This window comes from Polypterus senegalus, chromosome 4 (genome assembly GCF_016835505.1).
Source record: "Polypterus senegalus isolate Bchr_013 chromosome 4, ASM1683550v1, whole genome shotgun sequence".
Lineage (NCBI taxonomy): Eukaryota > Metazoa > Chordata > Cladistia > Polypteriformes > Polypteridae > Polypterus > Polypterus senegalus.
The window spans coordinates 237,178,779-237,193,635 of NC_053157.1; the positions used below are offsets into that span (position 1 = coordinate 237,178,779).

Consider the following 14,857-nt stretch of genomic DNA (forward strand, 5'->3'; position numbering starts at 1 on the left):
AGGGGCTCAGAGTAGAGCCGCTGCTCCTCCGCATCGAGAGGAGTCAGATGAGGTGGCTCGGGCATCTGATCAGGATGCCTCCTGGACGCCTCCCTGGCAAGGTGTTCCGGGCACGGAGGAGGCCCCGGGGAAGAACCAGGACACGCTGGAGGGACGATGTCTCCTGGCTGGACTGGGAACGCCTTGGGATTCTCCCGGAAGAGCTAGAAGAAGTAGCCGAGGAGAGGGAAGTCTGGGCATCTCTGCTCAAGCTGCTGCCCCCGCGACCCGACCCCGGATAAGCGGAAGAAGATGGATGGATGGGTTCATTCCCAGGCGACATTGCCAACGCATGTCTTTCATTAATTCAGGTAGTACTAAAAGCAGAACTTAAAGACGCACAACATGAAAACAAGAATATCAAAAACATTTCATTTTAAAGTTGTATTTTTAAATCATGCAGAATACATGCACAAGGAGCAAGCAAATCATAATAATTTCAAATATACGATACATAAAATATTACCATTTAAAAGTTAGTTACCAAATGAACAAATATATATTTTTTTTTATTTTCCAAATCGGTTTAAAAATTCAAATGAAATCGTAACTCCTCTTTGAAAACCAATTGGGACATGCGGCTTTCTGAAAGAAATATTTCTGACCATTACCAAAAGCGGATTCATTTAAAATAAATGTTCTTTTTTCATAGTGGAAACTTTCAAACACTTAATAAATGTCACTATCTTTAAATGGAATGTCAATATTAAGATTTTTTTTAACATATATGTTTAGAACTTGACGATACTTTTTTATTGTATATCTTTTTTTTCATATATTCAAAGAAATCCATTTAAAGGCTTTGCTGTTTAGATTGTACTCTCTAACCGTTAATAACGGACTGCAGCCATTTGGAAAATTAACTCACGAAGTTTAACTGCGTAGCCCAGCCTACTCTTGCAAATTACCAGGATAAAGAAAGGGGAAATGACACCTTTTATTAACTATCTAAATAGATTACAAATTCAAGCTTTCAAGGAAGCTAAGGCCCCCCTTCATCAGGCAAGGTGTAACCAGATACTAGTGCGCAAATCAGCGAAGCGATGTTCACGGATGTTTTCAGCAGGCGTGTGGTGCGGAATATTTACGGGGCGGGCTTAATAAAGACAGACCAATAAGAGGATAGATTTCTCAGGATTGGGCGGGATTTTCAGTGTGATTAGGTTGTACAGTGTCTGTTAAGACCTGCAGATCCCGCCCATCGAGTCGCGTTTTGATGACGTATACTAGTTGGCGCTTGGTGGTGTTTGATTTCGTTACAAGACGGCTTCGGCAATCTCACGAGGGACGAGTTTGCGCTTTCGGAGATAAAACCAGAAAGAGACGATGACAGGAAGAGTGGGCAAGGAGGACGACTGTCGGTAAGCAGTGGGTTGGCATTACCGGGTGGGAAAGGAACAGGGCTCGAATAACCATTAAGCAAAATAAGCGCATGCTTAGGGTATTAATGGAATGGAATGGATATGTGTGTATATATATATATATATATATATATATATATATATATATATATATATATATATATATATATATATATATATATATATATATATATATATATATATATATATATATATATATATATATATATATATATATATGTATATATATATATATATATATGTATATATATATATATATATATATATATATATATATATATATATATATATATATATATATATATATATATATATATATATATATATATATATATATATATATATATATGTATATATATATATATATATATATATATATATATATATATATATATATATATATATATGTATATATATATGTATATATATATGTGTATATATATATATGTATATATATATATATATATATATATGTATATATATATATATATATATATATATATATATATGTATGTATGTATGTATGTATATATATATGTATGTAGGCACTTTTTCTCTAGTGTCGTTTTTTGTGACTGAAGACAGAGAGATACAATTAAAGTTAGTACAAAATCTTTTATTAATACACACCAGGCAGAGGTAAAATGACAGAGAAGCACAGTCCTAGGACACCTGCCCTTCATCTGCCTCGAGGGGTCTGTGTCCCAAATCTTTTATAGGGCCTTTGTCTTATGACTTTAGTTGCACACGAATTTCAAACCATTACATCTTACAACATTTTGCTTGGATCAGCATTTACCACATCCTTTAAGTTCATCAGTTGGTCACTTGTGGTTTTTTGTTCGTTAGGAGAAACAAGAAGTTGCACTTGTCATGTGCACTATGGACAAGACAGGGTCTGCATAGCTCTTGTCACATACACCAGATTGATCAAACAGTTTATTATTTTTCCACACTCCCCAGTGCCAGCAGCACTCATGCCACCCCAAACCATGACACTCCCACCACCACGCTGGACTGTAGGCGAGACACACTTGTCTGTGTACTCCTCACCTGGTTGCCCCCACACACACTTGACACCATCTGATCCACAGTTGCTCTCGGTCTCATCAGTTCCAGTACTCCATGTCCTTCATCTGCTTGTCTTTCTTGTGCATCATCTTTAGAAGATCTGGGACGACAGCCATGCAGACCAATTTGATGCCATGTGCGGCGGGCGTGTGGTCTGAGCACTGCCAGGCTGACCCCAAGTGTTTTCAAATGACCCCCTCTGGATATGACGCCGAGCACGGGCACTCAATGGCGAGGCCTGTTTTGAGTGGAGCCTGTCCTGTTAAACCTGTCACTGTGTGGTCTCGGCCACCGTGCTGCAGCTCAGTTTCAGGGTGTTGCCAATCTTCTTATCGCCTCGGCCATCTTTATGGAGAGCAGCAACTCTTGTTTTCAGATCCTCGGAGAGTTCTTTGCCATGAGGTGCCATGTTGAACTTCCAGAGAGTGTGAGAGAGAGAACAGCAGATGTAACACACCTGAGACCTTGTAACATGAACGAGTCACATGACCCCGGGCAGGGAAAATGGCGAATCGGGCACACTTTGGACATTTTTCACTTGGGGGTCTACTCTTTTTTTGTGAGATACTGTACATAGAAGGCCTTATCAGCTTCAGGCAGGACATTTTCCTGTGTATCCGCGGTATTATAAATTAAACTTGGAGAACTGGCACATACCTACGTCCTTTCCGGTGCTCGTCAGCAGGGGGTGTGGGATGGTGTCAACGGCCACTGGATGGCGTGTCTTGGGGGGATTTTGGATGGCGTTGGTGGGCGCCTCTATCGGCGGGCTTTCTGGGAGCGGAGTTGGCGGCCACGGGAGATGCTTGCTTGCGGCCTGGGGGGCTTGGAGGCAACAAGATAGGGCACGGCAACGGTTCTGGATTTGTTTTTGGGGGTGGTTCTTATTTTGTTGCTTTTGTTGTTCGCTGAGGAGGAGCAGTGCGGGTGTCGGGAGATGTGCGTGAGCGCGATCTAGCGCCATCTGGTGATCAGGTGAGAGTGTGCACGTGGACGGATAGCTCCCAGTTTTAAAGGTGCACGAGACGCACGACAGGGGGCTGGATGTCCAGGTCTCTTATTAGCTGACTGCCTTTCGGGGAAGTGGAATAGGGGAATAAGCTGGGTGAGCGGGAGGGCATACACTGCTGCTTTAGAACTGGAGTAGGTTAATAAAATGAATTTATATTTGAGAGAAGGACCCTGAGGGAACAATTGGGTGGGTGTAATTTTTGCAGGATATATATATTTTTTTTTTTTTTGCAATGCACCACTTTTGTGACTGTTTGCACCATTTACTGCGCAATAAATCCGTCCATCCATCCCGCTATATCCTAACTACAGGGTCACGTGGATCTACTGGAGCCAATCCCCAGCCAACACAGGGCGCAAGGCAGGAAACAAACCCCAGGCAGGGCGCCAGCCCACCGCAGGACACACACACACCCACACACCAAGCACACAGATGGCACAATTTAGAATCGCCAATGCGCCTCACCTGCATGTCTTTGGACTGTGGGCAGACACGGGGAGAACATGCAAACTCCACGCAGGGAGGACCCGGGAAGCGAACCACGGGTCTCCTAACTGCGAGGCAGCAGCGCTACCCACCGTGCCGCCCTGCACAATAAATTGCCCCCCATATTTTTCTTTTTTCAAATTACATTTCTGTGTTGGCATCTCTTACTGTTCCACTGACCTCGGCCCCCTCTATCAAGGACTTGCCAGTTTTATCTGTTAAGGACCCGAGTGGTGTGACAATTCCACAATAGCAAAACAAAAACAAAGCAGTTGTTGTTGTCAATGTTTGCACAAAAAAAAAAATAAATAAATAATCAAGACCATTATAATTGTGAAAAGGCAAATAAGAAAAATCAAAATAAAAACAGAATGCGTCAAGCAGCACAAAGGCGGTCCTGCTTTACCCTGATGTTTGCTCAGTCACTTTCAGTTCAGGTAAGGGTATCGACAGCCTTAAAATGAAACCAAACTGCACTCGGCTTCAGCCCGTGTCATTAATACCATTCCTCGAACAAATAATAATAATAATTAATTAATAAAAAAAAAAATCTCGGGAGCTTCTTTTGGATCTCCGGCGCCTCGAGCCGCTCCTTAACAGCAACCAACTGCTCAGCCACCAGGCACCTCTCACTCCCTAATTCTTCCTGTCAGATCTCTCCTATCGATTGTCAAAACTCTCCCTTCTCATGGCCACATTTATGAAGACGTCTCGATTCCCTTGGTCAGTTTGCCTACACGCTGGGAGAGTCCCACACCTTGAACAAAAATCAAAAAATATCCGGCAGCAAAATAAACATATTTTAAGCACTAAATAACAAAAGGTCTGAGGTTACTGAGGAGGCAACAAAAGGATACGATCAGAGTGGAGCAGATGAGATTATTGATCTGGACTTTCAGAAAGCATTTGATAAGGTGCCACACGAGAGGGTGGGCATCAAATTAAAAGAAGTGGGAGGTCAGGGTGATGAATTTAGGTTGGTGCAGACACAGGAAGCAGAGGGTGATGTTGTGAGGAACCTCATCAGAACTGGCCGATGTTAAGAGTGGTGACCAGCAGGGGGCAGTGCTGTGGCCGTTGCTATTTTTAATATCTATAAATGATTTAGATAGGAATATAAGGAACAAGCTGGTTAAGTTTGCAGATGATACCAAGATAGGTGGATTAGCAGATAATTTGGAATCCATCATATCATCACAGAAGGACTTGGACAGCAGACAGGCTTGGGCAGATGAAATTTAATGTCAGTAAATGTAAAGAATTACACATAGGAAGGAAATATGTGAGATTTGAATACACAATGGGCGGTCAGAAAATCGAGAGCCCACCTCATGAGAAGGATTTAGGAGTCATAGTGGACTCTAAGCTATCGACTTCCCGACAGTGTTCAGAAGCCATTAAGAAGGCTAACAGAATGTCAGGTTATATAGCGCCTTGGTGTATGGAGTACAAGTCACAGGAGGTTCTGCTCAAGCTTTATAACACACTGGTGAGGCCTCATCTGGAGTCCTGTGTGCAGTTTTGGTCTCCAGGCTACAAAAAGGACATAACAGCACAAGAAAAGGTCCAGAGAAGAGCGACTAGGCTGATTGAGGGCTACAGGGGATGAACAAAGAGGAATGACAGAAGGAGCTGAAAAGGAGACCTGACTGACGTGTTTAAAATTATGAAGGGAAATTAGTCCAGTGGATCGAGACTTGTATTTTAAAATGAGTTCATCAAGAACACGGGGACACAGTTGGAAACTTGTGAAGGGTAAATTTCGTACAAACATTAGGAGGTTTTTCTTTACAAAGAACGTTAGACACTTGGAATAAGCGACCAAGTAGTGTGGTAGGCAGTAAGACTTTAGGGACTTTCAATTCTCGACTCAATGTTTTTTTTTTTTTGGAAGAAATAAGTGGACAGGACTGGCGAGCTTTGTTGGGCTGAATGGCCTGTTCTCGTCTGAGTCTTCTAATGTTACTCAGACAAAAAGTAAACATTTCGGTGCACATGCACTATTAAACCAAAATGGACTCCCCTGTAGCTGTCTTTCTGCTTTCCCTGATACCTGCGACTACTACTTCTTCTTTCAGCTGCTCCAATTAGGGTTTGCCACAGCGGATCATCTTCTTCCATATCTTCCCTTCCTCATCATCTTGCTCTGTCACACCCATCATCTTCAAATCCCCTCTCTCAGCACATCCATAAACCTCCTCTTAGGCCTTCCTCTTTTCCTCTTCCCTGTCAGCTCTATCCTTAACATCCTTCTCCCAATATACCCAGTATCTCTCCTCTCCACATGTCCAAACCAACACAATCTCACCTCTCTGACTTTGTCTCCCAATCGTCCCAACTGAGCTGACCCTCTAACGTCCTCATTTCTGATCCTGTCCATCCTCGTCACCCCCAATGCAAATCTCAGCACTGTTATACCCGTGACTGCCAGATTTAAAACACCGGACCGGTAAACATGGAAAATTACGTGTGAGGCTCGTAGCTGGAATAAATACCGGAATATCTGAAAAAAAAATAAGACAAGAAAGAAAGTCAAAAAATTTGTTAAATATTTGTTTTTCTCGATGTAAACCCATTGACATATTCCTAATGGCGGCTCGCATACAACGCTCTCTGTGCATCTTACTGTTCGGTATCTGTCTGCTCTGTGCTGTGTTAGCGTCCCAGTGAGGCTATAGCGCAGGTTATTTTGTGCCCTGGGCCAGCCGACTGTTTGATAGCCAACACATACGGCTGGGTACCCGCCCTTATGATCTGCGCCCTCAGCGAATGCCTAATTTGCCTCAAAGGTTGGTGCCTGCCCATATTTTAATCTTTCATTGGGCTTCTTGTTGCCAACTTTGTTGCAGAAGCCAAAGGATGTGATGTTACGGATGCCCACTGCACTGTTTACTGTCTAATGCTGGCCACTTTGCCCTTTTTATTCAGACAGTCCCCTCCTCTTGTGGACACCGGATGACATTACACCCCGGGGAAAGAGCTCCGACGCTGGATGGTTGGACGTTTTATCCATTGTGGAAAGCGTACCCCCAGACACAGACAGACCGACAGCAGGATGTCCAAAACACACTTCTTTTATGGAGTTCTTAAGCACCACAATGCCTTCAATCACCAACTCTCTTCCTTTCTCTTTCTTGACCTCCTTCATCCTCCTCACAACCTTCGTCTCCTTCCTCCCAACTCTGGCTCGTCTACTGGAGGGAGGCTTCTCCTTTTGTTATGACCCGGATGAGCCCCAGGTGCTCCCCTTTGACGTCACTTCCTGGTGTGGCGGAAGTGTCAGGAAAGCACCTGGAAGTACTCCGGGTGTCCTCGGAATTACTTCCGGCAGCACTTCCTGGTGTGGCGGAAGTGCTGCCTTCCAGGCTTCTCTAACTGTCCGGGCGCCCCCTGGCGGTGGCCACATCCTCTCATAAAGAGCGTCCCAGCTCCATCCCTGTGGCCCCCAAATAGCCCTGGGCAGCTGCCCTCTCGTGGCCTAGAAGTAACATTGTCCAAGTCGGGGACTATCCAGGCGTCCCAGGCCGGGCAGTGTCCCCGTACATCTGTGACACCATCCATCCATCCATTATCCAACCCGCTATATCTTAACCACAGGCTCACGGGGAGGTCTGCTGGAGCCAATCCCAGCCAACACAGGGTGCAAGGCAGGAAACAAACCCCAGGCAGGGACAATTTAGAATCGCCAATGCACCTAACATACATGTCTTTACACTGTGAGAGGAAACACAGATGTTTTATCGCTTTGTAAATTTGCAGATACCCCGCTTTACATTGCTCAGGGTCTCTCACATTCTCAGATGTTGTGGACACGAGGCAGCACTCCCCCTGTGATATCTCTTAAGTTGGCAGCTTTTGTGCCTTTTCAAGCTACAATTGTCTCCCACTCTGTCTGATGAAACCCATCCAGCATTACAATCGTAGCGGCAGAAATAAGAGGTCTTAAGCCAGTTCACCCCAGTAGCTAAACTCATCATGACATGTAATTGTTTGTCCAACTTACTTAAATGTGATTGAACATCCCTCATTGGATAGAGACAGGCCAGTTGTGAGTCCTTCCCACTTTACTGTTATCCTCGCCCTTCCCATCCTCTGATGAGATCTGAGAGTGCTCTTTAGGAGCTAGTTCTTGTAGTCCTATGTAATTCCAATCCCCGTTTTATTTCCCTCAGAGTCTCGTACATTCTCAGATGTTGTTGTAGATGTGAGGCAGCACCTACCCTGGGATATCTCTCAAGTTCACACCTTGTATGCCTTTTCAGACTACAACTGTTTCCCACTCTGATGAAACCTGTCCAGCATTAAACTCATAGCGGCTGTAATAGGAGGTTTAAGCCAGTTTTCTACAGAACCCAAAAGGCCACATTAGCTGAACTCACCATGAGTTGCAACCGCTTATCTAACTTATTGAAAATTGATTGAACATTCCTTATTTAATGGGGAGTGGTTTGGGCAGGACAGTTGTTAATCCTTTCCAATTTACTGTTATCCTCACCCTTCCCATCCTCTGTATGAGCTGCTCCTCTAATGAGATGTGAGAGCCCTCCTTAGGAGCTAGTTATTGCAATCCTATGTGATATCCCCCTGCTTTATTTCCCTCAGGGTCCCTTACATTCTTAGATGTTGTACACATGAGGTGGGCATCCCCTACACTCGCCTTGTGACATCTCTCAAGTTCACACCTTGTATGCCTTTTCAGACTACAGCTGTTTCCCACTCTGATGAAACCTGTCCAGCATTAAACTCGTAGCGGCTGTAATAAGAGGTCTAAGCCTGTTTTCCACAGAACCCAAAAGGCCACAGTAGCTGAACTCACCATGAGATGTAACCACTTATCCAACTTATTTAAAATTGATTGAACATTCCTTATTAGATGGGGGGTAGGTCAGTTGTAAATCCTTCCTACTTAACTGTTATCCTCGCCCGTCCCGTCCTCTGAATGAGATGTGAGAGCGCTCCTTAGGAGCTAGTTATTGCAATCCTATGTGATATCCCCTTGTTTTATTTCCCTCGGGGTCCCTTACATTCTTAGATGTTGTAGACATGAGGTGGGCATCCCCTACACTCGCCTTGTGACATCTCTCAAGTTCCCACCTTGTGTGCCATTTCAGACTCCTGTTTTCCACTCCAGTTCTCCACAGAACCCAAAAGGCCACAGTAGTTGAACTCCCCATGAGATGTAACCACTTATCCAATTTATTTAAAAGTGATTGAACATTCCTTATTAGATGGGGGGTGGTGGGGACAGGCCAGTTGTGAATCCTTTTCACTTTACTGTTCTCCTCGCCCTTCCCGTCCTCTGATGAGATCTGAGAGAGCTCCTCAGGAGCTAGTTCTTGTAGTCCTATGTAATCCCAACCCCTGTTTTTTGTCCCTCAGAGTCTCATACATTCTCAGATGTTGTAGACATGAGGCAGTGCTCACCCTGTGATATCTCCCAAGTTCCCACCTGGTGTGCCATTTCAGACTACAACTGTTTTCCACTCCAGTTCTCCACAGAACCCAAAAGGCCACATTAGCTGAACTCAACATGAGTTGTAACCACTTATCAAACTTATTTAAAAGTGATTGAACATTCCTTATTAGATGTTGGGTAGGCCAGTTGTAAATCCTTCCCACTTTACTGTTATCCTCGCCCTTCCCATCCTTAGATGCTGGTTCTTGCAGTCCTGTGTGATATCCCCCCGCTTTATGTCCCTCAGAGTCTCGTACATTCTCAGATGTTGTAGATGTAAGGCAGCGCTCACCCTGTCATATCTCTCAAGTTTACACCTTGTGTGCCGTTTCAAACTACAATTATTTTACACTCTGTCTGATGAAACCCCTCCAGCTTTAAACTCGCAGCGGCTGAAGTAAAAGGTCTCCACAGAGCCCAAAATGCAGGAGCTGCTCCTCTGATGAGATGTGAGAGCGCTCCTTAGGAGCTAGTTCTTGCAGTCTAATGTGATATCCTCCCGCTTTATGTCCCTCAGAGTCTCATACATTCTTGACGTAGCCGTCCTCTACATTCACTCTCTGGCCTCCCTCAAGTTTGAAGCTTGTGTGTACTAAACGATTTGATATTTGTTAGTCTTTATTTTTATATAATATGCTTACACATATTATGAACATGACACATACTGTATATACAGTGGTGTGAAAAACTATTTGTCCCCTTCCTGATTTCTTATTCTTTTGCATGTTTGTCACACAAAATGTTTCTGATCATCAAACACATTTAACCATTAGTCAAATATAACACAAGAAAACACATAATGCAGTTTTTAAACGATGGTTTTTATTATTTAGGGAGAAAAAAAATCCAAACCTACATGGCCCTGTGTGAAAAGTAATTGCCCCCTTGTTCAAAAATCACCTAACTGTGGTGTATCACACCTGAGTTCAATTTCCGTAGCCACCCCCAGGCCTGATTACTGCCACACCTGTTTCAATCAAGAAATCACTTAAATAGGAGCTGCCTGACACAGAGAAGTAGACCAAAAGCACCTCAAAAGCTAGACATCATGCCAAGATCCAAAGAAATTCAGGAACAAATGAGAACAGAAGTAATTGAGATCTATCAGTCTGGTAAAGGTTATAAAGCCATTTCTAAAGCTTTGGGACTCCAGCGAACCACAGTGAGAGCCATTATCCACAAATGGCAAAAACATGGAACAGTGGTGAACCTTCCCAGGAGTAGCCGGCCGACCAAAATTACCCCAAGAGCGCAGAGACGACTCATCCGAGAGGTCACAAAAGACCCCAGGACAACGTCTAAAGAACTGCAGGCCTCACTTGCCTCAATTAAGGTCAGTGTTCACGACTCCACCATAAGAAAGAGACTGGGCAAAACGGCCTGCATGGCAGATTTCCAAGACGCAAACCACTGTTAAGCAAAAAGAACATTAGGGCTCGTCTCAATTTTGCTAAGAAACATCTCAATGATTGCCAAGACTTTTGGGAAAATACCTTGTGGACTGATGAGACAAAAGTTGAACTTTTGGAAGGCAAATGTCCCGTTACATCTGGCATAAAAGGAACACAGCATTTCAGAAAAAGAACATCATACCAACAGTAAAATATGGTGGTGGTAGTGTGATGGTCTGGGGTTGTTTTGCTGCTTCAGGACCTGGAAGGCTTGCTGTGATAGATGGAACCATGAATTCTACTGTCTAAAAAATCCTGAAGGAGAATGTCCGCCATCTGTTCGTCAACTCAAGCTGAAGCGATCTTGGGTGCTGCAACAGGACAAGGACCCAAAACACACCAGCAAATCCACCTCTGAATGGCTGAAGAAAACAAAAAGACGACTTTGGAGTGGCCTAGTCAAAGTCCTGACCTGAATCCAATTGAGATGCTATGGCATGACCTTAAAAAGGCGCTTCATGCTAGAAAACCCTCAAATAAAGCTGAATTACAACAATTCTGCAAAGATGAGTGGGCCAAAATTCCTCCAGAGCGCTGTAAAAGACTCATTGCAAGTTATCGCAAACGCTTGATTGCAGTTATTGCTGCTAAGGGTGGCCCAACCAGTTATTAGGTTCAGGGGGCAATTACTTTTTCACACAGGGCCATGTAGGTTTGGATTTTTTCTCCCTAAATAATAAAAAACCATCATTTAAAAACTGCATTTTGTGTTTACTTGTGTTATATTTGACTAATGGTTAAATGTGTTTGATGATCAGAAACATTTTGTGTGACAAACATGCAAAAGAATAAGAAATCAGGAAGGGGGCAAATAGTTTTTCACACCACTGTAAAAAATGACACGGGGCCTTTTTTCTAATGCATATTTGTGCTGTTAATTTAAAGCTCTGCATTGTTTGCTGAGCCCCCTCCTCGGTGAGATCTTAAGGACAGAAGCTCACCATAGTTGATTCTAAAAGGGTTTGGCGGGTGGTATTTCGTATTCTCCGTGACTTTACTCTAAACATCTCCGTGCGTCTTACTGTTTGAAGTTGTCTTGGTAGTCCTCGTCACAAGGGAGGAGTCGGCCCCAAAAGTGAGCGCCTGTCCTTCTCGGGGGTTCACTCACATGGGGTCAGTTTGGAGTCACCATTTAGTCTAACCTGTCTGTCATGAGGATGTGGGAGGAGAAGCCACATGGCGAATAACACGTGAAGGAGAAACCAACAGCCAGAGTTTGCTGGTGCCTTTGGGCCTGCCATGATTAACCCTGCGTTGTCCGTGTGAAAGGGGTCAAAGTGAAGAAAACTTGGACTTTGAACCTTTTTCCCATTTCGTTGTCCTAGGCTTGGTCTCAAGTAGGTTTTTAGGAGATCTTCACAGCATTTCAAATCTCTCCACCAAAAGTTACTTAATAGTTTTCTGTTGGGTAAAATCTGGTAATAAACTCTGAAATGTGCCCATGTTGTTTTTAGAATTAAGTCAGCGTTTTTATTTTCGCAGGGAGCCACCTTCCTTGGCACAATGCAGTGATGTTTCTAATGACCTCCAGGTCAGGACTATCCAAGTGAGGAAGGAATCGTAGAGGAGAAGAGAGGACCAGACACGGTGGGGGAGGTAAGAGTTTTACACGGAAAGATGGCCTCAGCCAAACAGGAGGACCCGGAGGAAACACTGGAACACGTTAAACAAGAGGACTGTGAGTGGGGTGCCCCAGGGGATTTGTGGGTGAAGTCAGAGTATCGTGAGGGAGACGTTTTGGTTTTCGAAGAGGAGGAGCCCAAGAAGGAGATTGTTGAGGTTAAAGTTGAGGAGTCGGAAGATTTCTCAGTTAGTTTTGGACTGAAAAGCCACGAAACGGGGAAACCTTTCAAGGAGGATGTTTGTGAAAAGTCTCACTCCAGTGTGCAGCCCTGGTTCACCGGCACTGGACAACTGGCTGCTCGGCAGACATCGATGGGGCTGAAATCTGAGTCTGAAGAGAAAATCGGTGAAAGAAATGAGAGGAAAGCAGATGAGCAGGAGGCGTGTGGGAGTTTGGGAATGAGTAAGTAATGGGATTGAATGTAAAAGAAAGCGAAACGGAACATTCACAAGTTCTGATGGTGCATCATTAGTCAGTAGAACAACAACATGTATTTCTAGATCACGGTTTCATACAAATGATGTAGCTCAAATTGCTTTACAAGATGAAGAAAGAAATATGAAAAATATAAAATAAGATTAGGCAATACTAAATATCAAAGGATAAAGCAAAGTCTGATCGCCAGGGAGGACAGAAAAAACAAATTAAAAAAACTCCAGAGGACTAGAGATAAAAAAAATCTGTTAGGGTCCCAAGGCCACAAAACCACCCGGCCAGCCCCCACTGGGCATCCTACCTACCATCAGTGATCTCAATAAGTCCTCATGGTTTTCAGGCTTCATGTGGAAGAATTAGATGATGACGGTCATGAGGAGCTCTGCCTTTCAATCCCTCATTGTAGAAAGAAGAGAGCGATCCGCGTTTGACTGAAGTTAAATAGCAGCTGCTTGGGTGAATGATGGCTAACAGTGTGGTGGAGAAATCTTCAGGAAAAACGAGCAGAGAGTCTTCAGAAAGGCAGTCAGAATTTAAGACTATTGCAGAGCACATGAAACCTGTCTCAGTTCATGAAGTGAGCCTGGTGGTTTGGGCGTGGCACCTTTTTATTTCGGTTCTAATCACAAAACATCCCCGTTTTGTACGTAATTTTCATCATTCTCTTTACAAGTTATCTTCGTGATAATAATGAACTCGTGCTGTAACTGTTTTCATAACAAATACCTCACCTTATAAACATCTTTCCCCTAGTAATGCTCAACCTTTTTATAACAATCATTAGGACTCAATGGTCATGCTTTCCAACTGCTCCAGAGACGACCATAATCTGATCACATTTTAAATTCCTGACATTCCTAATCTTGAGCTAATAAATAATGATGAAGTCTGATCAATTAAGAGGCCACCAATTAAGTTAGAACCAGGGTGACCCGCATATGAGAAACTGAACTGTTCAATTAATAATTGCTTGTTGCTCTAGCAACCAGTTAGGCAAAAATCGGAGGCAGCAGTGCTGGTAAGCGCAGCACACAACTTCACTGATAAGAGCTGAGCTGCTGGAGCTGGAAACAGGCGGCTGATTTGATAGTCAACTCTTCAAACTCCTGTGCAGCTCAATCTTAGCTGACACAATGCAGCTTGCTTTAACTTGGTCAGCTAGCATTTTCATAAGCCTTAAGATATAAAATTAGATACAAATTAAAAAATGTTTATATGTTTAAAGTATTTCTGTGCAAGCGTGCAAGTTTACTTCATTGTCTTTAAGTTTAAGGGCCTTGAAGGTTTGCGGAAACCTGTTTAGACTTTGTTGAGTCAAAAGGCCTAGTAGAGCTGCCATGTCCCAAAACAAAAACATGGTTACGCAGTTCCCTCAAAAAAACACAACGTCATAGAAAACAAGGCAAGTGAAGAACAAGCAGTCCACAGTAGAAACAAAAGGAGTGACCTGAGAATCCTGCCCACTATACTAAAATGAAACTCTGTCTTTTATATAGCTCCTTTCCTATCTATCTATCTATCTATCTATCTATCTATCTATCTATCTATCTATCTATCTATCTATATAGTGCCTTCTATCTATCTATCCATCTATCTATCTATCTATATAGTGCCTTCTATCTATCTATCTATCTATCTATCTATCTATCTATCTATCTATCTATCTATCTATCTATCTATCTATCTATCTATCTATCATATCTATCTATTATATAGTGCCTTTCTATCTATCTATCTATCTATCTATCTATTATATAGTGCCTATCTATCTATCTATCTATCTATCTATCTATCTATCTATCTATCTATCTTATATAGTGCCTTTCTATCTATCTATCTATCTATCTATCTATCTATCTATCTATCTATCTATCTATCTATCTATCTATCTATCTATCTATT

General features: G+C 43.0%; 1 protein-coding gene across 1 annotated transcript in view; it reads left to right on the top strand.

Annotated features, from left to right (window-relative positions):
- The first annotated feature begins 1,280 nt into the window (after positions 1–1,280).
- The window catches only part of LOC120528918 (zinc finger protein 184-like), a 45,027-nt gene continuing 31,450 nt past the window's right edge, over positions 1,281–14,857 (top strand). The window contains exons 1-2 of the mRNA XM_039752994.1: positions 1,281–1,400; positions 12,379–12,922. Coding sequence (XP_039608928.1) covers positions 12,514–12,922 — 409 coding nt within the window. The 5' untranslated portion in view covers positions 1,281–1,400; positions 12,379–12,513. The remainder of the gene's footprint in view (positions 1,401–12,378; positions 12,923–14,857) is intronic.